This window comes from Globicephala melas, chromosome 1 (assembly GCF_963455315.2).
Source record: "Globicephala melas chromosome 1, mGloMel1.2, whole genome shotgun sequence".
In the NCBI taxonomy this organism is placed as follows: domain Eukaryota; kingdom Metazoa; phylum Chordata; class Mammalia; order Artiodactyla; family Delphinidae; genus Globicephala; species Globicephala melas.
The window spans coordinates 91,684,996-91,708,363 of record NC_083314.1 but is presented as its reverse complement, the minus strand read 5'-3'; the positions used below and the strand labels follow the sequence as shown (position 1 = coordinate 91,708,363).

Below are 23,368 nucleotides of genomic sequence, written 5' to 3'. Positions count from 1 at the left end.
ATAATACATATGATCATAACAAGCAGAGGAGGAGACAGAGAAGGAGGAGTCTTTCTCAGCCCTTGGCCCTCGGGAGCCTCTTCCCAACAGGGCTGGGATTGCAGAGAGGGGAGGGAAGGAGGCTGGAAGTAGGGAACCGGGAGCTGTGGGAAGTAGGAGCCTGGCACGCCTGGGGAGCTAGCGCCCAGAGCCACAGAGGTGCAGCTGGGAATCTTGCCCCTGGGCATCCCCTCAGGGCCAGCAGGGCAGATTAGCAATCTGGAGTCACATCTCAGGGCACCCTTCACATCAATTACTGTGTCTACGGTGCCTCCCAGGGTTGTGCAACAAGGGGGCTCCCGGACAGAAAGAAAATGACTAGAGTGGGGCTCAGACCCCAGGAGGTGAATGGGCTCTAGGGACAGCACGGCCTTGCTCTAGAAGGGTGCCAGGCCAGCAGGGAGCAGCCACCATAGGCTCCCCTGGGCCTCTGGGACAGTGCACTGCACACACATATCAAACTCATCCTGTCTCAAGCTCACTCCTGATCTTAGCAGCCCCTCCATCTGACCTGCTTCTCTTCCTCCTTGTGTTCACCAACCCCGGGGGACGTCACCACCAGCCACCCACAGCTCACCAGGCTCCGTGGGATCTGGCTCCGGCTGCAGCTCTCACTCCACCCTGCTTTGCACCCTATGCCCCACCCACACTGAAATCTTTATAGTTCCTGTAACATGCCAGGCTGTGTCACTGCCCTGCCTTTTCTCAGGCTATTCCCTCAGCCTGGAATCCCTTTCCTGCCTTGTCCAGCTGCTTATATGTCAAGAATCAGCTGGGGCAGCATCTTCTCTGCAAAGCTTTTCCTGCTCACCCTCCCATCCCCCACCCCACCAGCACTCCCAGGTAGGGCCCGGCACTTCACTTGTCTCTGTCGTCCCAACATCTAGCGCTGCTCGCAGCACATCTTCAGCATTCAGGGTATATCTTATGAATTAAGTAGAAATGAATGCACGTGGAGGGTTATGTTGGGGGTAGACAGAAGAGTGAATTTGATTAACCAGCCCCCGCCCACATACTGTACCTCCTGCTACCATATTTCTGGTAACAGCATCTCCCAGTTCACCTCTCTCCTCAGGCTACTCCCTTCTAGAGCAGGGTCCCTCTGGGCTCTAGACCCTTTGGAGACTTCCCCCCACCACACACAACAGGTGTACCTGTCCTTGGGTCCCTGCTCTTCTCAAACCTTGGCTCCTGGTAGCCACATCTGTCGTCGGGATGGTGCCGTTCAGGGGAGTGAGCCCTGACTCACCCACCTGACCTAGCGCGGAGGCTCAGCTCAGACAGGTGGGTGAGTAGACTGGTAGCTAGACTTGGGGCCAGGTTGGGTGGGAAGGTCACTTCTTCCATCCATGAGCAGTCATGCCCGTAGCTGGGCCATGTGGGGTCATCTGGTGGGGGGCGGGGAGCATGCGGTGGTTCTCACCGATGTTATGTCGTCACACCCTCCGGCTGGGTGAGCTCTTTGATCTCCAGCCCACACATAGCAGTGGGGATGGCAACCATCCGTGTCCTCCACAGCGTGCTTGTTTCCAGGAATGCCCTTGGCTCTAGCCTGACATGAACCACCTAGGCCTTTTGCCTTTCCACCAGGACAGGGAGTGCTGGCCCTCCCGCTTTCAATGTAAGCACCTTGACTCCTCTAGGTCAGCCTCCCCATCCTCTACTTGGGCCAGGCACTCATGTAAGTGGAGTCACACCTGCTGATCTCCTTTTGCCTCAGACTGCAAAGGTACTGCTTCCTGTAGACCTGGCCCTGTTGTCACCATCAGCAGCAGCAGCAGGCAATTCTGTGAGCCTAGTGTAAGGGAAAACCTGTTACTTTGGTTCAGGGGGCATAAAAGAGAGGCTGAACTCCAGTCCCCAGCCGTCTTGCAGTCTGAATGCTAACAGGCACGGCAGAGCTGGGGGACTGACACACAAAGCTCTCAGACAACGGGAGTTTTAAAAATCAAACCCAAAAGACAAAAACACCTATTTTTTTTTTTTTCAAATAAGCTAACCTAAGTCACATGTTTTCCTATTCAAGGGATGTGGAGTTTTCACCTCTGTTCCAGCTGGCCCTGCCTCTGTTCTCTAAGCAGGCAGCTCTGATCCCTGGACTCTGACAACAGTTTGGGCAAACCCACAGGATGAAAGCTATTTCTGACCATATATCCAAAGAGTCCTGGGCGAGCAGGCATAGCTCCTGGCCCCAGCTGGGGAATAAGAAGAAAAGTGCCAGTCTGGCACCCTTATGGATCAATCTCGTATTCTGCTCCCCCATCTCTTTGTCCCTTCTGCTACAGGAATACTTCTGAGAGGGAAGTCAAGGGGCTTGAAAGAATGGGCAGAAGAGACAATCCTAACAGTGAAAGATGAAGATCTGCAGAAGTGCATCCTTCCAGGCACTTCCACAGCCTACTTCAAACAGACAGCCTCATGGGGCTGGGTGGTTGGAACATGGGATTCTCTAAGAGTTCTGGGACCCCAGAAGCAAGTATTTCACACTCTTCCTAACCTTGAATGTAAACCAGTGGGGAAAACGTTTCTTCAAATCACAACTTCTTTCTTGAAAGAGCTGACCCTGCCAGAGACCTGCTGGGTTTCTGGATATAAGAAGGTGGGATGGGAGGAATTTAAGAAAAGGGCCCTGGGAAGACTGGAACACTCAGCAGAGTAGAGAGGAATCTGGCTTCCCAAAGTCAATCAAGGAGGGGAAGGTGAGGTGGAGGGATGGGAAGGGAGGAACAGGAGGAAGGGAGATGAAACGACCATGGGCCAGGGAGCTTTGTGGGGCGGTGTGGCTAATGAGAAGTCCCGGGTGACGAGATAGCCAAAATAACTTTTCAGAACATTTCAGAAATGTGACTTCAAGTTGTTTGTGGTGTGATGTAACCTCTCCCCTGTGGCCCAAAAACCTTCATTAGAAGTTCTGCTACATGTTATGGCATTATTTTTGTGGTTGTTTTGGAATAGGTGTGCGGGTTGAAAGGAGAAGGGACTGTTTTCCATATTTGAATTGACAGCAGGAACTAAAGAAACAGCCACAAGACCAGGAGAGTGACTAAAACTTCAGATGAGGCAGAAAACTAGAGCCAGAGGTAACCTTGAAAGATCTAAGTCTCCCCAGTAATTCACAGAAATTTCCACAGGACGTGGGAATTTCAGCCAGTGTCATTTGAATGTCAAAGGACAAGCAACCTTAGCTGACATTGCCTTGCCAGCTGGACTAAGGTTTAACGAAACATAAAATGTATTACACACATCTGTACTATCCAGGGCCTTAGCACAGGGGTAGCACATAGTAGAGCCCAGTAATAGCACGTGAATAGTCCATGAATGCCCTGGTGCGGCCCTGGAAGCTGTCAGAGTATAATGCTTGATCCGGAGCGGGTGGGGGTGAACACAACGACTTCTCTTCCCCTCCCCCACCCCTCCTTCTCCATCCTCTGACCCATCATTAGCCCCATCCCACCAGCTCTGCGGCACGAAGGTCCTGTAAACAAGCAAGGCCCAGCGGAGACGGTGGTGGAGGAGGTCACAAAGAGTTGTGCAGAAACCACACTGCTCTGGGTCTGTTCTACCCACCCTTATGGTGTCAAAGAGGCAAACGCTGCCTCTTAGGAAGGGACTTCTGTTTCAAAGGGTCTGGGGAGGGGGCAGTGAGTGAGTGGGCTATCTTGGGCCCCGGAAGCTTCCTAGGACTGGGTGAAGGCTGTGTCGTGTGGGGCTCTGGTCTGCTCACAAGCATCCCTACGCCCTTCTGAGACCATTCCTGGAACCCCATAGTCCAAAGGCCCTCCAGTTCCGCAGCAACCTTGCAGGAACCACGCGCCGCTCACAAGGCTAATGGCGCCACCTGGCGGTACAAAGGGCCCGGCTCACCCCTGGAGCTTCTTCCCGAGCGAGCTAGGAAAAGGGGTGGCTTCGGCGGCCCAGTCCAGGGTGGTGACGTCATGACAGAGCGCCGTTTCTCCCCGCCTCTCCCCTGCCCGCCGGGAGCTGCCAGTACTCGACGTGGCGTCACCGCCCTCTACCCTTACTTTGCGTGCGTGTTTGCGTGCGGCGGAGGTGGTGGCGCGGGCCGGTCGGAGCTCCGTGTTGCTTGCTTCTGGTGCTCCTGTCGCTGCCGTTGCTGTCCGGCTGTCTTGGACGGCCGAGCGGACGAGGCGCCGGCCCCAGCACCTCAGCACCGGACGCGGCTCGGCGCGGGGCCCCGCCTGGAGGGTGGGCGAGCGCGTGTCGGAGGGTGCCGCGCGGGTAGGCGGGCGGGCGCCCGTAAGGGAAAGAGGCGGGGGCGGCGGGTCAGCCGCGGCCCGGGCCGGCCGGGGGATGTCGATGCCTGACGCGATGCCGCTGCCCGGTGTCGGGGAGGAGCTGAAGCAGGCCAAGGAGATTGAGGACGCCGAGAAGTACTCCTTCATGGCCACCGTCACCAAGGCGCCCAAGAAGGTGCGGGGGGCTCTGGGTGGCGGCAGGGGTCCGGGCTGGGGCCTCGCGGAAGGGGCGCGAGCGAGCTCCGGGCCCGGGTCCAGCTAGTTCGGGACTTAAGGGGCAAGGTTTGAGGGACCCGGGACGACGGAGGTGGTGTGAGGGGTGGAGGGTGAGCGGCCCCAGGCCTATCCCGAGCTGGAAAGGCAGACCCTGACCTCACTTTCCTTTGTCCCTCGGCCCAAGTCCTCCGGGATCTTTTCGAAACCCGACAGGGCAGGGCCTTAAATTTGCGACTGACTTTTCCTGGATGAAGGGCCTGGAAGACGGGAGTGGGAGGGGGTGACGAAGTGACCCCAGTGACCAGTCTCGGGATGAGGGTGTACGGGAAGTCTCCTCTCAGGTGAGTGAAAATCTGATAGTGCTTCTTTGGGAGCAGTGGCCGGCTTATCCAACAACTGCGTGCGATCTTGGAGGCAAGATGAAAAAAATGCGTGGAGCTAGCTCTTTTATGCAGGTGAAAACGATGAGGGCAGCATGAAATTGAAAAGAAAACTGATTTTCACCTTCTGTGGTCGTCTAGTTTAGACATATTTAAGGAATTAACCTTTGGAGGTTGGTGACAGCAGATACTGTCATGGATACAGGTTGATCGTAGAGTCATGTGAATAGATCACTTAGGCATCCCTTGAGAAAGGAGCTTGGGTGGGTTGGAGGGGTGGGTGGGAAGGAACGATTGCTCATTCTTTACTGCACTCAGTGAGGCAGAACAAGTTTAGTCTGTTGTGCTGTGGGTTGAACTCAAAGGACATCCTTCTAATTCTCTTATTGTGGAAGATTAAATGACAGCCTTTGGAGGTTTTAATCTAACCAGCTCTCTGAGTGGTGGAATTGGGATCCCTAGTGCTTTCTGAGCATTTTCTGCCAAACACATCTTGATTTTCCACATAACTGGTACCCAGTTAACAGTAGACCAGAGAACCTTTGCAGAGAGGTGACCTTTCTGAAACCAGTTAAGAACCTGGATAAATATTTCCCTCCTATATAAAGACAGAGAGTTTCAAGGCTATCTCTTCCTGCAGTGTTTGATGGGATGCACTGCTTGTATAAGCTGCACAAAGCAAGGTTTGCAGGAATAGTTACAGTCGTTCAGGCTGAACTAGGTAAGCTGTCATAAGTGGGAGAGATGATTTTTTTTTTTCTTTTAAGGAAATTAACCTACCAGTCCAGAAATCAAATGCAGGGTTGAAAAGACAGGTCACCATAGTGTGCTTTAGCTCTGTCTTCCCGCAAAATTTAGATCTTACCAATAGAATGCCTAAAAACACTTTGTAGAAGATCCCTTGATTCTAAGAAGTCTGACTGACCTTATTTTTAGTGCTCTCAGTTCAGCTGACTGCTTTGTTGGAGCAGTAAACCTTTGTAATCTGCACTGTGTGGAGACAAAGTCACAGTCTTTATAAGCTAATGGAATATGGATAGTACCTGTGATGAGTTAGGGGAAAGAATGGGAAATCCCTGGTAACCTAATTCCCGGAACTCTTCCTCTCCCCATTAGCCTATTGTTTGTCTAGTTCTTCAGGGATTAGGCATCTTTTTTTTACTTGCCTTTATTTTAGTAAGGCTTTGTTTCTGCAGGTGCCACTATTAATAAGACAAAGTTTGTATTGTAGATTGTAGACTCCATAAAGGCAGAGACTTGTGTTCACCATTGTATCTGTCGTGCCTAGCTCTGTACCTAGCATATAGTAGGTACTCAAATAGTAATTGTCCATCTGGCTAACTAGTAATTGAGATGTCTTTATGGCTGCCTACCAGGAATAAATTTTCTTCTTTTCTTTCAAGGAGAAATGTTGCTAATGTGAACTATTGTCAGGCCAAGTGCTAATGATTTTAGAGACTCATATTCCATTAGCTGAAAGGAGGGGTCTCTGCCAGGAATGTGGGAAGACCCTGTTGTAAGTTCCATTTGCTGGTAAATGTACCCCTGTGTTTCTTATTAATCTTGCTGTTTCTGAGCTTTGTTGTTTAGTGTTTACACAGCACTTTGTATTAAAGTGCTTTATGATGACTAATTACCCTTCCCCTAGTGATGATGAAAGGCATTTATCTAGTTAATGAGTTGATCGAGGACTAGTCAAGGTCACATTGCAAGTCCTAAGTAATCTGTTTTTTCATAACTTCAGCTGAATCAGACATAATGACTTAAGTCACTTTTGTACCTCTGCCATGTGTTGATAATGTGAGAAAGCATGAGCAAAGTAAGAGGAAAAAATTTTATCTTGGCATGTATTGAATGGTGTGAGAAAAGGCCTCTTCAAATAGTGCTGTCCTTTGCCTGTGAGGATTCCAGCGTGGCTCTAGACCAAGTAATCCTTGGATCATTCCAAGCCCTGAGGCCCCTCAGGAAATGAGGACATTTCTGGTGCCAGTCGGAGGCTATAGGTTACTGCAGGGTGACCTTGATGGTCTTCAGTCAGAACAGATTCCATTGTAACTAGTGAAGTTTTATTCACTTTAGGATAGACTAGATGTCGTTTAACTAAAAGCATAGATTAGCAAGATTCTTCAGCTATAATCACAACTTACTCATTTTTGTATGCCCCGGGATCTACCACAGTAGTGTGTAGATAATGGGACTTGTTTTGGTTTGATTCAGAGCTTGATCTGAGTGTCAAAAAGCCAACTAAATGGGTACCACCTTGAGCAAGTGAGCTTCTGTGCCTCAGTTTCCTCATCTGCCAAATAAGTGCTTTTTGTTTGGAACAAGTGCAGATAGGTGTGTGTTGGGAGCTAAGATAGCAAAAGTGGTTTTTAAAAAGAAGTCCATTAGCATACTTACACTCCCTGTCTTTAATGAGCATTTGAGGTGGCTTATAACACAGGACACACACAATACAGATGGGAAGTCCAAACTATAGAAAAAACGAAAAAAACATTGTTAACCCTGAGGGCTAAGACAGTGGACGAGGCTGATCATCACATGCAACTCTAAGCTTCCTAGGAGCGAGAGGATAAAAGGAATCAGAATTATAGTCTCATTAGCAGACATGGGAAATGATACACACCACTTCCTCAGGGAGACAACTTCTGCTGGTAGTAAGTTCTAAAGGAAATTTTCACAGGACAGTATTAATAGCTATAGTATTGATTCCCGTGTTAAGACTTGTTCATGACTGTCACTGGTGCTTTCAGATGGAATTGCCAGGAAAATTTGGGAGAGAAAAGGAGTCCTTGAGTTGTAAGGGCGGTGTACATTGTACCATAGCTGGAGAGAATCCTTGTTTAATGTTGGCAGTTATCAGTCAAACCAAACAAGTCAGCTAGTTCCCCATCATAACTGGGTATTTATCCCTCTTTTTCTGCTACTCGTGTTACAGCTGTGATATTTGTCCTTGGGCCTTTGGAAATTGACATTGTGTCAAGGGTTTTTTTTTTTTTTTCCATAGAATAAACCCAAGCTTGTTGATGAAAACCTTGTAAGATAGACATGTTTCTCTGGAAGGTCTATCAGAGCATCTGTACGAACATTTGGGGTGACTTTCTAGAGTGATACCTTAGGCATTTGACCTAGGATCTATCCAGTCAGACCTTTACCACCAGCACAATAGGGGAAAGGAGACAAAGAACACAACAGAACAATTTTGCTTGTAGGATATTCTTTGTAGGATATATTTGAATAAAGCATATATAGCACTAATTCATCAGAAGGGTCAGCTGAGACTTAGGAAGCATACCAGGTAGAGACCCAGTGGAATGCTTAGATGTTTAGGATGATCCACTTCTTATCAGGATTATGTTATGGCTAATTCTTGGTGCGGTTTTGTTGTTTTTTGTTGTTTTTTTTTTTGCGGTACGTGGGCCTCTCACTGTTGTGGCCTCTCCCTCTCACTGCTGTGGCCTCTCCCGTTGCAGAGCACAGGCTCCAGACGTGCAAGTTCAGTGGCCATGGCTCACGGGCCCAGCCGCTCCGTGACATGTGGGATCTTCCCAGACCGGGACACGAACCCGTGTCCCCCGCATCAGCAGGCGGACTCTCAACCACTGCGCCACCAGGGAAGCCCTTGGTGCAGTTTTATAGAATTTACACCTGTACTTCTTAGATTCACTGAGAAGTGATTTGATAGGTTGACATTTCCTATCTTCTCCACATCATTAGTATCTCTTACTTCTCTTTAGAATGACTACTGTTTTAGTGCCAGTCTTTGAACAGGAGTCAGAGGTGTAAGAAGATCCTATCAGAGGTGTAAGAAGATCCTATCTCTTTTAGATTTCTCCCCCAGATATTGATTACCTCTCTTTTTCTTATTTGATTCTGTTTAGTTTGTTAGGCACAGTTTCCATATTACTTTGTTGTAAATTCCTTTAGATTTTTAACTTGTAACGGAAATCTGTTCATTGTCTAGATACTTTGCTGGCAAGATTATAAATGTGTACCTTTTGTTTCATCAGGAAGGTATATTTGGATCCAGTGTGTGTTACCCAATATAATATTCTTGTAAAGTTGTTTATAAAAGATATTTTGATACGTAGAATCATGTAGATCTTTAGTTGCCTGTGACTCCTAAAAGTTTACTCTGTCACCTCAAGTAGTTGCAATCTGTAAATAAGCACCTTAATGCTCTCTTGGGGCTGTCATTTAAAGGAACTGGCCAATAAAGGAGAATCATTTATAGCTATCTGTTTCCCAAGTTTGGAAATTTGAATATTAAATTTTATAAAGAAGGGCCAACCTTATACTGGGTATAATAATTCAGAATACATCACATTGAGGTGGCGCAGAGGCACCCCCCTCATGTATGAAGAACAGTACATTTGCATAGACCAGAGTTTTTTCCTGAAGTCCGAGAATCCAAGGTTAAAGACAGATTCTTACCACAAATTTTCCTTCCAACTCTTGTCAGCACTATCAGTGCCTTGCATATGGTAAGTAGTTAAAAATTCACATTGAATTGTGAATTCTATTCTGATTCCGCATTTCCCTTTGACTCATTCAGGTAGTTCTCTTGCTATCCCACTGTTGTTTGGCTGTTACCTGAGACCTCTTTAACTTCCGCCTTTTTATTCTTAAAACTGTGAGGAGGAGGAGGAGTATGATGTAAGTTAAGCACTTGATTTTTGGAGTGAGGTTTACCTTCAGCCTCTACCATCTCAAAGTTGTGTGACCTTTGGACAAGCTGGGTGACTGAACCTGTTTGAGCCTCCATTTTTTTACCTGTGGAATGAGGAATAATGATAGTCCTACAAGATTGTTGAAGAGACTAGCATTTAGTAAATACTAATTAGTGTACTTATTCCTTTATAACTAGAGTGACCATATGTCCTGGTTTACCTGGTACAATTCAGGTTTATGCCTGTTATCCCAGCATGCTAGTCAGTGAGTGCCTTCTTACACTCTGAAAAGTACCCTGCTTTAGATGGAATTTCAAAATATTCTCAAAGAGCCAAAACAAAGATGTTTCTATTGGAATATCTTTTCAACAGGAAATTTCCCTGACAAAAATGTTATTTTATGTAGAGCTTACTCCGGTTGAACACTAGACTATTTGTTGATTTCCAGGAAGTATATAGACAGTGGGAGAGTTTAGAGCTTGTGATGGAAATGAGATATGTTCTACCTGACCACTCCCCCACCTCATTCCCCATAATCACAGTGTACCCATAGAATGAGGGCGTTTGTCAGACATTGGCCTGAGTCCAGGAGTTTATTTCCTCAACCTGTAATAGTTTGGGAGTCTTTCCAAACTAGAATCTTTGAATCACATGAAACAATTCCAAAGGCTCATCTGAGCTGTGACCTTATGTTTGTATATGGTCACCTTCAGATCCCAGGCCTGTGTACTCCAACTCCCTCACACCCACTCAGGTACTGTTTCTCTCTGCTCTAAACAGCCTGCTCTTAATTACGTGTAACTGATTTTCTCTTGCAGAAATGTGTGGCCTTTGCTCCATAGCAGTTACAGATCTAGGGTGGAGCACCCTTTGCCTTTGTTAACACTCATACTGGTTTCATTTTTGTTCCTATCTCTGTTCAGTTTTTCTAAAGGATTCAGTCAGGTGCCTTAATCTCAGAATGTATATAATGATTGGTACTGCTTAGCAATATACAGTGGGGCTTAATCATTTACTACCCAAACAGGACACAGAATAAAACAGTGTAATGAACTACTGATGAAAGGTATTATTTGGAATGCTGGGGAGAGATTGGGAAAGTACTTTGACAGAACCGCCAGTCTAGGACGGCAAAGCATGTTCCTGCTTTCTTGTCTTGAAAGCTCCAATGCCTCAGCTAATGTGCCTCTGTACTTAACTTCTAGGGCTTAATGGGCTTAAAGTGTTTTCCTTTACCAGCCCAAACCAGTTCAGTTCTTTTAAAATGGACAACCTGTACTTAGTTGTGTGCTAGCAGTGAGGATTTAACGGGAGGGGTTTGGGACTGCTCACTGTTCCATGCTGTTCATCTTGGACCTGCCTCAGGTTTAGTTGTTTACAATCTGAAGAACTGCTCAGCTAGAGCAAGCCCTGTTGTTTATGTATTTTTCTCTCCTTTCCTGAGCCTGTGTGTGTACAATGGCATCAGTGGAATCCCACTGCGCCTATGTGCTCAAGGTGCCAAGGAAAATGCTAATGTGCTGATCTGCAGTGTGCGCAGCTCTCTGAGCTGGCTGGTGAACTGGTGAGTAGCAGAATGAAGGGGCTGAAGGCCTGGAGCAGATGAGTATAACCATGTTCCATTCATTTTGGCCTCCTGAATGAAGTTGTTCATACCACTGTGTTTTGAGCAGTGTCAGGAGTTTGGAAGTTCTGTTTTTAATAAATGGCTCCTACTCTTCTAGTACTTATTAACTGTATTAAGGTGAACCTTTGAAGGACAGATTTCCATGGGTATTATAAAGGGAATTACTTTTTCCCTTTACCCCAGGACTGGCTTGACTGCAAGTCAAAGTTTCTGGGCTATGACCTATTCCAGTTATGGTTTTAGGATCCTGAAATCAAAAAGGAGACCTGTCACGAAAGTCAATAGGATAGATTCTGCTCTGCCCTCTTTGACCACCCCCACATTGTATCCTTACTCAAAGGCTTTAAGGAAAACCTTTTGGGGTTCTCATGACAGTTAGCTTTATTTTGGAGATGTAGAAAAGAGCTACTCGCTTTAAATTCTCAAACTGCACCCCCCACCCCCTGTTGTTAACTTCAGAAGGGAGGTCAATAAGTAGACAAATATGTGTGAAAGGTAGATAAATAGGTTTCTCTTTTGCCAGTTTGAGGGAATGCTCCTGAGATATTCACTGGATTAGAGACTCCAGAACAGTGGTTCCTAATCTTTTGAGTCACAGATCCCTTTTTAAAAGTCTTATAAAAATCACTGTTCTTTCCTCGGCAAAATTCAGGAGCACAGAAACTTATACTTTCAGAGGATTTATGGGACTCCCTGAAACTCATCTCTGGATCCTGGCTTTAAAGCCCTGATTTAGAAGGCCAGGCCTCTAAGCCATAGTATGTCTCTCCCTTACAGATCAAGAAACAGCTGAGATTAACTTTCCAGCTTGCAGCTTGTCCTTGGAACAAAGCTGAGGTTGTTGGTGTTCTTTTCACCCCCCTCTTTGGGATGCTCCTCAGCTTCCCAAGAGACTCATTATCAATGCCTTGAGGGTTCAACTGAGGAACTTACGCACACTGAAACCAGCGTTTCAGCAACTTTGGGGAGTTTTTGTACTATCTCAGCCCCATTGCTCTCATAGGAACTGTTGGTACCCCTAAATCTCCAGAGTGGATTCCATAGCAGTGTTTAGAATAGGGGACTCACTAGACTGCGTATCAAAACTAAACAAAATAATTTGCTCCTCTGTGTCTCTCAAAAATAGGTTTGATTTCAATGTAGTACTTCTCAGACTGTTTTCAAGACTGACGGTGATATCTGAATCTTACTTTTCATTTGATTTCTCTAGACCAACAGTATTAAGGACAAGGACCATATCCCGTACATATGTATAGTATGTAGGGCCTGGTACATAATACTGACAATAATTGTTTACTGAGTAAAGTATTTTGAGATGCTTGTCCCTAGGAGGAAGTGAGTTGGACTCACATGGTGGCTTTGCCTCACTTTCCACTTCAGCTGGCCAGTGTTGTTTTTCTAACTTAGACCCCCTCCCACGTGAGTGATAACGGAGTACCAAGAACTGCAGGTGAGAAATTGATGAGAATTTCTAACAGCTTAGTAGATCCCTTTATAATGCCAGAAATAGGTAAGAGACTCTTCGGGCTAAGATTTGAGAATCTTAGTCCAGTAGCATGAGAACCACAAGGCAGTAGGCCAGAAGCTTAGAGGTGTCCTTATGACATAATGGGAAAGGTAATTTGAATTTCCCACCAAGTTTGAAACCCTTAGCATTAGGGACACTGCCCACAGTTGAAAGTGGTATTCTGGTTTACTCTTGATTTAAGCTTACTCTTAGGGTGTTTGAGATTTGGGGGCCACTGATGAGTTGAACAGTTTCATTTTGGAATCTGTGTTGGAATCATAAAAGTAATAAACAGCAGCTCTGCCTGGCAGTGCTGAGCAAACTTCTGATTCTTCTCGTTCTGCAACCCTGGCTGCCTCTTCTGCACCAAAGGCTGAGCTCAGCGCTCAAAAGCTGTATGTGCCCTTGTCTTTGAAACACACCTTCAGAGTCACAGTCTTCAGGGAACTGGCCCAGTGCTTGCCCTAATCAGGAGCTTGGGCTCTGGTTGGCACTGAGAATTCTGTGTAGGTTGTTTCCCCACAGTATGTAACCTAGGCAGGATTCAGGGGAATGGGGGACCTCCAGAATTTTGCTGTTTTGGAAGTAGAAGTCTGTACTTTGTAGAAATGGCAAGTGTGTTCAGTTGTTCTAGTAACTAATTCAGTTTCCTGTGGGTGGCCAGGTGGCATCCAGCCTCTAATTCAGTACTTGAGTTTTTAGTGTCCAGAGCACCAGACTTCTTTGCAAGCAAGACATGAAGATTCCCAGTGTTCAGCTCTTATAGAGAATAGCCCAGCTGGCTTGTCATGCTGGACTAGATGAATTGTGAATGTTAATTATACTGATCAATACAGTGGCCTTGGTAACAGGCTTGTAGCTGCTGTAGAATCTGTTTACTTCAGGTTTGTAACAGAGAAGAGACCAAGCTGGTTGGGAACATTGTGTTCTAAGTGTAAGTCCAAGGAAAATGCATACTGGATAGACTGACCCTGTGGCACCCCTTCCCCGGGACTTCCCAGAGGGAAACATTACTCTGGTGGTGGTTTCTGTTCTTATTTGCCAGTTGAGAATTAATTGAGGTTGGAAAAGGCTTGGTTTTTAATTTGGTGGAGTAAAGAATCTTTACAAATCAGAACGGTTAAGAAGGAGAGCATGGGGCGGGGGGGGGGGGTAGGGGGGAGGAATTGGGAGATTAGGATTGACATATATACACTAATATGTATAAAATAGATAATAAGAACCCTGCTGTATAAAAAATAAAATTCAAAAATAAAAATAAATTTAAAAAGAGCACCTATGTTGAGAAGGCACCTCATTTCTCTAGTTTGTAATTAGGAGTGGAGAGTTGATGGGATTAGTTTCAACCCTTGCATTCAGGAGAAGGAACCTCTCCTATTTGGGGAGTAGAGGGTTCAGAATTCTGCGCATTCTTTTCTGACTTCACAGGGAGGGGATTAGCTGAGCACTGGGCATGTTTGGAATGAGAGCACCTTGCCAGTTTTTACTGAATTTGGACCAACGCATTGTAAAAATACAGTCTCTCTTCCTCAGACAGGCTTTGTCATGTTCTCCTAAACCCTTGTGGATCCATCTGAATGATTGTCTGTAGCTGACAGATGGAGTTGGTATTAAAAGCAGATTTTCTACTTCTTGGCCTTATTTGTTTTATTTCTGTACAAGACTAACTCATTTGTTCCCTGTGTTCCTTGAGTCACTTTATCAAGAGCCTGGTAAACTCCATGTGCTTGTGTTTGCTTTTTCAGATCCTGCTTAGATTGTCTCAGATCAGTCCTCCTCATGGAGTGGGAAGGAGTAAAAGCTAGGGAGCTAGCTAGGGAGTCACCTAGGGAGCTTTTTCAAAATATTGGTAACCGGGGCCCTAACCTAGACCTACTTAATCCGAATGGGGAGGGGTTGAGAGTAAGGGGCAGGTGGAAAATGGGATGGGATGTGCATTTTGGAACAGCTTTCTCAGCTAAACTTGAGAGATCCCAGATTTAGAACCACTCTTTCAGATTATCTAGCAAGGCTAGCCAAAATTGTTGTGAAATCTGCTATTTGGATGGTAATGCAGCCACCACCTATCTCGGATGACTTTGGCCATGAGGGAAATCTTGTGCCCCATAAAAGAGGTCCTGGAAAATAGCCTATACTTACTCTTCTTTCCCAAGGTATGCAGAGTAAGCCATAACCAGAAATCATGCATCCCTGTCAACTCAAGGTTGAGCATCTACTGTGTCCCTGGACCTGTGCTGGCTGCTTAGGATACATCGGTGAACAAGGCAAAGCTCCATATCTATCCTGTGGCATTTACATTCTTATGAGGTTACTATTTGGGTCATGTGAGTCTGGTGTAGTGGTCCCAACTGTTTGGAGTTGAGAGCCCTATCAGAGCTGTGCTTATCTTCCAGAAAAATTACATACATGTAACAATTTGCATATAAGGGGGAGTTGGCAGCCTGAAACCCATCCATGGATCCCAGGCTAAAAACCTAGACAGCTTGCTTGCCTAGAATTGATTAATGTTGTGATTGGGATAAAGCAAGGTCATGAGTTTGGGTGTATGGGCATTTTACCTCCTAGCAGGACAGGACTGTGGTTTCTTCATCTGTATAGCCAAGGTAGTTTGCCAAGAACTCAAGGGTGTCTCTAGAAAAAGTATAAGGAATGGCTAGACCTCCACTAAACCAATAGCATTTATTTAGTCTGTGTTCTCTTTGAAATGTCAGGAATGACTTTGACTCTCTGTCCTCATCTCTAGTTTCTGGTTGGCTGAGCTTCTTGGATTCAATAGATTAAAAATCAGGTCAGAATATGAGAATTTCCTTAACATGATAATTTATATTGTGAATTCCTGGATTAAGATAGTAAAATTATAAAGATCGTGAGAGGACTTTTTAGTGAAATTCTGGCTTCAAAACATAGAAAATCACAGAAGGAGTTGATTGAGGGACTGAGGAAATAGCCAAAGAGTAAAAGATCAGAGAAAGATGATAGGAAAAAACGGGCAGAGCTCAGAAAGACAATTAACTAAGCTGGTAAGCCAGGTAGCCAGGAGAGCAGTTTCCTCCTTAAGCCGAAGTGAATAGATTTGAGACCCAGACAAAAGATTCCTTTTTAGTCCTGAAGGGGTCTGTTTACGTTAGGGTAAAAAGGGGAGGGTAGATAAGGCTTTGCTTTATTTATACCAATATTAGTATGTCTCTATCCCTAGAAAAGTTGGTGTTTGACTTGAATGAATGGCAGAACCATTCCTCAGAGTTAGTCCAGTGTGTAACATGTACTACAGAAATATGAATGAAATTTCATTTGGGGCAACGGGAGAAAGAATTATGTAGAAAAGACACAGCCAGATTTAGAGATTGGAGCACAACAAGCTTTGCAGAGTTCTATGCCAGTTCTACCTTTACCTCCCTGAAATCTGGCCTTTAGTATAACCACAGGCCAAGACCTCTTAAGGTGGTCTTTACAGGGATATTCTTGTTTCTCTGCCTAAGTCTAAGGAGAACTTTCCAGACCCACATTGAGGGGTTGCTGAATAAGTGCTGTATTCAAGGCCTTCCAGGCCAAACTTCTATAAATTCAGAGCCCGTTAGAGAACAGTACTCACAGTCCTCCTCCCCAGAGGAGCCGGGAGGCTCTAGATGGTTCCAGTTGTAACTGCTCTCCAGCATATGGAAAAAATATTTTGCTGTGAAACCTTACAACCTGCTATTTAATATAAAAGACATCTCATTGTTTGCTCAATGATGCATTGAAGTCAAAGCTACCTAATCTAGTAGAATATAATCATACCACCAACTATCTTTATTTTCTATTTTTAAAGAAGCCCTTTAAAATGATCAAAGGAATTTCAGACCTCACTTCCTGGGTCTGTTTAGATTTATTTTGAGGTTCTGTTCAGCTTATGAAGCTATATAGTTAAAACCTACTATTGAGTTTTTGGGAAAATTGTACTGTTCTTAAAAACCATATAGCCAGGATTTTTTTCTTGTTCATTAAATGAGTATATAATGTCTACCGTGGATATGAAACCAAGATTCAGTAATCATATATTATGTCAGTTAAGTCCAGAATACTTCAATAAAATTAATAACCTTACAAGAACTTTTTTTTTTTAGTTGTAGCAGAGTCAGTTAGAGAAGTGGTACCAGAAAGTGGGAAAGCATCAGTGACAAAATGTGTCTTTATCTAAAAATTTTACTGGGAGGTTCCCAAATTTACTTATAGCTCATTTTGAATTGGGAAAATCCAACCTCACTAGATCTTTCAGACATGTTATAAAGTGCAAGTGACCTGAAGTAGGTAGTGTTTGAGTGGTACACCACAGTTGAGAAAGGAACCTAGTAGAATGTTCTCAATTTAAGGGCATGTTCTCTAATTATACTAAGTGTTAGTGTGTGAAAGAAAAGTTCCCCCATCACTATTCTGCACAGGATAAATAAACGCTGATAAAAAGCACGTTTAAAATATATTCTTTGCTGCATGTTTTAAAGCATTGTCATATCTTATGAAGATAGCCAGCGGGTTTCCAAGGTAACCAGAAAAAAAAATCATTGGTCAGTTTTAACCATACCAAATTGAAAACCTCTGTGTATAAGTAAATACAGGTGGAGTTTTTCTTTTTAAGAAAACATTCTTAATCTTACAGTACAGTACCTTGAAAAGTACAGTAGTACAGTACAGCAGCTGGCATACAGGGGCTGGCATCGAGTGAACAGGCAAGAAGAGTTACTGACTGGAGGAGGTGGGAGATGGGAAAGCTGAAGGATTTTCAGCAACAGGAGACAGAGGGCAAACTGCAATTTCACTCAAATGCCTGACGTTGATGGCACAGGTTCTGGTTCCTTGCTGGATTCAATTCTATCTACCCTCTTAAAAAACAATCCAGTGATGTCTGGGTAGTAGCTCTTTTTTTTCTCATCATAGTTAACACGGTAGCACTGGATTGCATTCTGAACATTCTGAAGGCTGCTGCAACCTTTGTGTACCATTCTATGTTCGGGTCCTGTGCCTCAAAAACTAACAGTGCCTCGTCAAATAAAGAAAGTTCCCTTGCCATTTCCTGGGTTGTGAATCTCTTTGGTTCTTCAGTTACTTCTTCCTCTTGTCGCTCCACTCTCTCAATTATTTTCACTTTTGTTTCCATCGTCATTGCTTGGCTCTTCTTAGCAGTACGAGCTACATCACTGCTGCTTTTACACTTGCTTCTGGACATCCAGGGCTTGAAATAAAGGTACTGTACTACTGTACTTTATACAGTACTATACAGTAAAGTACACAAAAACACAACCACTGGTAGGGGATGCACAACGTATGCCAGACGCGTGAACTAACTTGCGTGATTGGACAAGCAAACACGTTCACATCTTTGAAAGTTGGCGACTTGAAGGTTTGTATGTAGGGGACTTACTATATTTTTTTAAGAGGCTCTGAAAGACTAGAGACACTAAGGATTGGAAGGTTTAAGAGTATCTAAAATTTAAATATTAAATCTTTCACACGAACTTCTCCTCCTTACATGAAAGGTACTAAATAAATTACATTTAAATATTCTACTTATATATTTTTTAAAAGATCAGATATTTCTCATTTAAAAGAAAGCAGAAATTATTTAAAATACGAGCAGTAGGGATTTCTCTGGTGGTCCAGCATTTAAGACTCCGAGGTTCCACTGCAGGGGGTGTGGGTTCGATCCCTGGTTGGGGAACTAAGATCCCGTATGCCGTGAGGTGCGGCCAAAAAAAAAAAAAGGGTAGAGGGGTAAAGGATAAACTCTGTATCCAATCCAAATTACATTAAAACCCAAATATAAAATATCAACAGAAGGGGCATTTTCCTAAAAGGAAGTAAATACTCACTATTGGGAGAAATCTACGTTTTAAGATATTTTCTTGCTTTGATACAGCTAAAAAAATAATAATAAATTTCATGTCTAAAATTTTAGGCTTATATAGTTATAAATATGTAATTCTACTTTATAGGTAGTTCAACTAGAAGAAATAAATTAGCACAATCATTTGAATTGGTTTATATATCAGGTGGAGTTTTTAAATTGCTTTTGATTCCAATGGGAAGCTCATGGGTCATTTCTTTCATCAGAAAGTGTCAGGATTAGACTGCTTGTACTTTCTCCTCCTCCCCAATCCATCCCCAAAAGACAGTTGAAGCATATGCCAGAGTGGAGCTTTTTGCTTCCACAATGTTTGGGCTCTCCTGTTCTCTCTTCACCCTTTCCACGTCTAAGGAGCAGTATCTCTCAATGGCAATTCATTGGCAACTTAATATGACTTTTCTTTGCATCATTTCACTTCTCCCAAAACCAGTGTGGATTTTGGAACTGAGAGTTCTTTTCCCTCCCCCAAAGCTCACCATGTTCAACTGATATTGTAAGTTCAGAAAGCTTTAGTGCAATAGTAGACTGTTCTGTAAACTAACTCCTTGAAAATAAAGGGGAACGCTGCTGTTTCCCCCACCCTGTTACAAAGGAAGGATAATAGTACTGTTTTTGTGTGGGGGGGGTTGTTTTTGTTTTGTTTTTTACTTAACTGGGTTTGTTGTTGTTGTTGTTAATGTTGGTAGCAAATTGCCTTGAGCAAGTCACTTAACTCTCACCCCTGTTCTGTTTTGTCATCTGTGAAGGGTAGATCCAGCAGTCAAAGGATTCCAGAATGTTTTGAAAATACAAATCCTCTATAAGAAAATCTTAGCCACAGCCACTAATGTTGAAGCAGCTGCTTAAACTAGAAAGTCATAGAAATCTAGGCATTCAGGACCTTGGTTTTCACCATGCTAGCAAGTGTGGATTTCAAACTGCTAATCAGCTTTAAGTAAAAAATCCTAATTGAGTGCCCTCGAGTGGATTTGCTTGTTCTTTGTATGCCAAGATTTAAACAAAAATGGTTTGAAAAACATTTAGATCAGTGATATTCTAGCAGTGTTACTGGTAAAATTAGCTGAATAACTTTTCCTATACAAGAGTTGGTTTTGGCTTTTGGTTTACCATACAGCCAAAAGCAAGAGACCTTTATCCTTGCTTATCTGTCCACTTTACTCATTAGAATATGGCTAATCAGAAAGTCATAGGTCAGGAAAACGCAAACTTTGTCTTCAGGTCTGGGAGGCAGCGAGAATAGGGGGATTGTACTGTATTCATTCTGGAACAACAGGTAGCTCTTATTTTTCAATAGCTCCAAAGATGTTTCGGCCTACAATTTCTTTCAACCAGCTTGTTTCTTGTAGGCTATCTAAGGTCATTATTTTATACTGAGACTTATCTAAAATTGAACATAAACACCTCAAGTTAGAACATCAAGAAGGATGGCAAATACTGCCTCTCTACAATGAAAAATACAATTATGTTTTATTTATTTATTTATTTATTTTTGGCTGTGTTGGGTCTTCGTTGCTGCACGCGGGCTTTCTCTAGTTGTGGCAAATGGGAGCTACTCTTTGTTGTGGTGCGCGTGCTTCTCATTGTGGTGGCTTCTCTTGTTGCTGAGCACGGGCTCTAGGTACACGGGCTTTAGTAGTTGTGGCGCACAGGCTTAGTTGCTCCATGGCATGTGGGATCTTCCCAGAGCAGGGCTCGAACCCATGTCCCCTGCACTGGCAAGCGGATTCTTAACCACTGCACCACCAGGGAAGTCCCTACAATCATGTTGTTGTTGTTGTTGTTTTTTACGGTACGCGGGCCTCTCACTGTTGTGGCCTCTCCCGTTGCAGAGCACAGGCTCCGGACGCGCAGGCTCAGCAGCCATGGCTCATGGGTCCATCTGCTCCATGGCATGTGGGATCTTCCCATACCAGGGCACGAACCCGTGTCCCCTGCATTGGCAGGCGGACTCTCAACCACTGCACCACCAGGGAAGCCCTACAATCATGTTTTTGATGTGACTGATGATCTTTGATAGATTCTTGTCCATGTATTAGAAGCTTAATATTTTGTGTTTTGTTTTTAAGAGCTGTGGAAACTAAAGCTTGCTGCAGCTGATCTTTAAAGTGGTTTCACCTTGTCCTTTGAACCTGAAAATATCCAGTCTAACTACAGAATGGATTCTGAAGAGTCCCATTGACCCACTCATCTCTGGAAGCAATACCTGTTACTACATAGTATTTAACATTAGGTCTTTAAAGTCAGATAATGTTATTTAATATTGAGTTTTGGTGATTTTTTTCCTCCCTTGAGCCTGTACTTGATGGGAAGCGGTGGATGGTGACTAAAAAAAATGTCTCATTAACCTTTGTTCAGTATTAGTCTAGGGTTCTGAATGCTGACCCTCGTGGACTCAGCTGCTACTTATTGGGAGCTACTTGTATTTCTTCTGCCATATCACAGGTGGGATTCACTCACTCAAGTGAATATGTAAAGAGGGTTTAAATTTCTAAGATGTAATTGGCTTTCAAGTTTATTTAAGCTAGACTTCCAGATCAAGGAAGGAAGAATTGTTCTTATAACATCTCCAATCTTGTTCCAATTTGATAGGCTAAGAAATTACACAGATGGCATTTACTCAGTCTATGTGGCCACCTTCCAAAATGCCAGACTCCATCTTCCTTCTAGAGATATCCACTGATTACTTGCTTTCAGTGATAACTTTTCTTCTCATAGCAATTTGTTTGAAGAATACAGATTTGCCTAATTTGTAAGCAGTTGTGTTTTCATCTTAAAGAATATCCCAGCGTACTTTGCAGTAAGGTTTGCAAGTTTCACATCTTGTGAGCTTCACTGAAAATCAGTATTAGCTTTAAAGAGGACTGCGAATTAAGGCTAATGACTTTTTATTACAAACATGTAAGGTTTGTATATATGTGTAACCAGGCTTGGTCTTTCCTGACATTCAAGAATTGTTGATTCTTATACTCTCTGAACCAATACAAAGTGATTTACAAGTGAAAAAAAAAACAAGGTGCAGAATATTTTAGCTGCTACCTTTTGAATAAGAAAGAGAGGGAAAATAAGAATATAAATACATATTTGCTTTTCCTACCTCAAAAAATGAACATAAGAAGGCTAAACCAGAAATTAATGAAAATTGGGGAGAGTGGAACAGAGTTGGGGGGATAGGAATGGAAATGAGACTTCTCTGAGTATACCTTTAAAATTTTTGAGATGTGTTTTATATGTCAAAAAATAAAATTAAGAGAAGAAAAAGGAAATCTTAAAATTGCATATAAACAGAAACAAATGAACCTAACTACATATCAGGAAGATTACACAATCACCCAGAAAAAAGTACTTTGACTATGCATACTCTTTGTGAAATATATTCTAAGGAAAAAAAAGAACTTCAATGAAATATTGACACTTCACTGCATAGATTATTGTTAATAATATTAGCCTTGTAATTTTGAAATTATTTTATGTGTAGTATAGACTAAAGCAAATAAGTAAATATTGTATTGCTGTTAGAGACCAAGATTGTCACCATAAAAAAAAAGATACAAATAGGAAAATTAAAAATTTTAAAAATGGTAATGTTAAATTTGAAAAAAAGTATCAATATGTACTCATGAGTAAAACAAAAAAGATTAATTTCTCTCTCTACTGAAAGAACTTAGAAGCACTGACACCTCTCATAGCAATAGGCAGACATTATATCCAGATTTTAGTTTCTAAATACCTTTCCCCGCTGAAAGAAATCAGGGCTCCCTGGAGAAATGACTGATTCTAGGTCTGAAGCAGAGAAAGAACAAGATGAGCCTGGTATATCTTCTTATGTCGGAAAGAAAGGAATCATTTAAATGGGATCATGTCAAAAGAACAGAAGAGTCAGCTTAAAGGAGGCTCCCACTGGCCCAGTTTGGGACAATTGGAGCATTCAGTGCACTCATATAATTGAGTGTAACATATTGGATAAATAAAATATGAATGACACGTAAAAAAAAAAAGTGAAAGAGAAAGAAGAAAAGCTTTTCTTTACATGCCAGCCTAATATATGTGGAAAGAATGATAGGAATCATGATTCTATAAACCCCCCTCCCCCCTAGTATAATTGGCTCAGGCAAGGATTATGAACAGATGGTAAAGTCACTAGGGAACAGGACATTCACAGGCTGACAAGGATCACCCCACAAATTAACCTTTACTTGCAAAGGAGAAAATATTCCTTTCAAAGACTGATGTTCGTCACTTTAACCAAGGGTTTCAGGTTAGTGTCCCCAGTAGTGGAACAACCTGACTTTATGTGCCTCCTGATACGCTGCGAAGTAAAGTATACAACACCAACTATGAAATATTCTTGCCAAATTTTAACCTCTTTCTAATCAAACCCCAAAACTGAACATCCAGTTCACAGGAAGGAAACAGTCTGAAAAATTCAAAATATGGGAGAGGGCTTCCCTGGTGGCGCAGTGGTTGAGAGTCCACCTGCCGATGCAGGGGACACGGGTTCATGCCCTGCTCCAGGAGGATCCCACATGCCGTGGAGCGGCTGGGCCCGTGAGCCGTGGCCGCTGAGCCTGCGTGTCAGGAGCCTGTGCTCCGCAGCGGGAGAGGCCGGCAGTGAGAGGCCCGCGTACCGCAAAAAAAAAAAAAAAAAAAAGGAGATTCTATAAGGCAACTGGCTTGGACTCTGGGAGGAAAAGTCAGTATCACAGAGCACGGTGGGGTGGGGGGTGGGGGCAGGTGGGAAGCAGGAGAACTCTTCTAAATTAGCAGAAACTAAAAGAACCTAACAACCAAATGCATT

The 23,368-nt window shown here is 43.7% G+C and overlaps 1 protein-coding gene across 2 annotated transcripts in view; it reads left to right on the top strand.

Moving 5' to 3' along the window:
• Positions 1-4,067: 4,067 nt before the first annotated feature.
• The window catches only part of AHCYL1 (adenosylhomocysteinase like 1), a 40,890-nt gene continuing 21,589 nt past the window's right edge, over positions 4,068-23,368 (top strand). For both annotated transcript variants that reach the window (XM_030868961.3, XM_030868962.2), the window contains exon 1: positions 4,068-4,470. In XM_030868961.3, the coding sequence (XP_030724821.1) occupies positions 4,351-4,470 (120 nt within the window). In that variant the 5' untranslated portion in view covers positions 4,068-4,350. The remainder of the gene's footprint in view (positions 4,471-23,368) is intronic.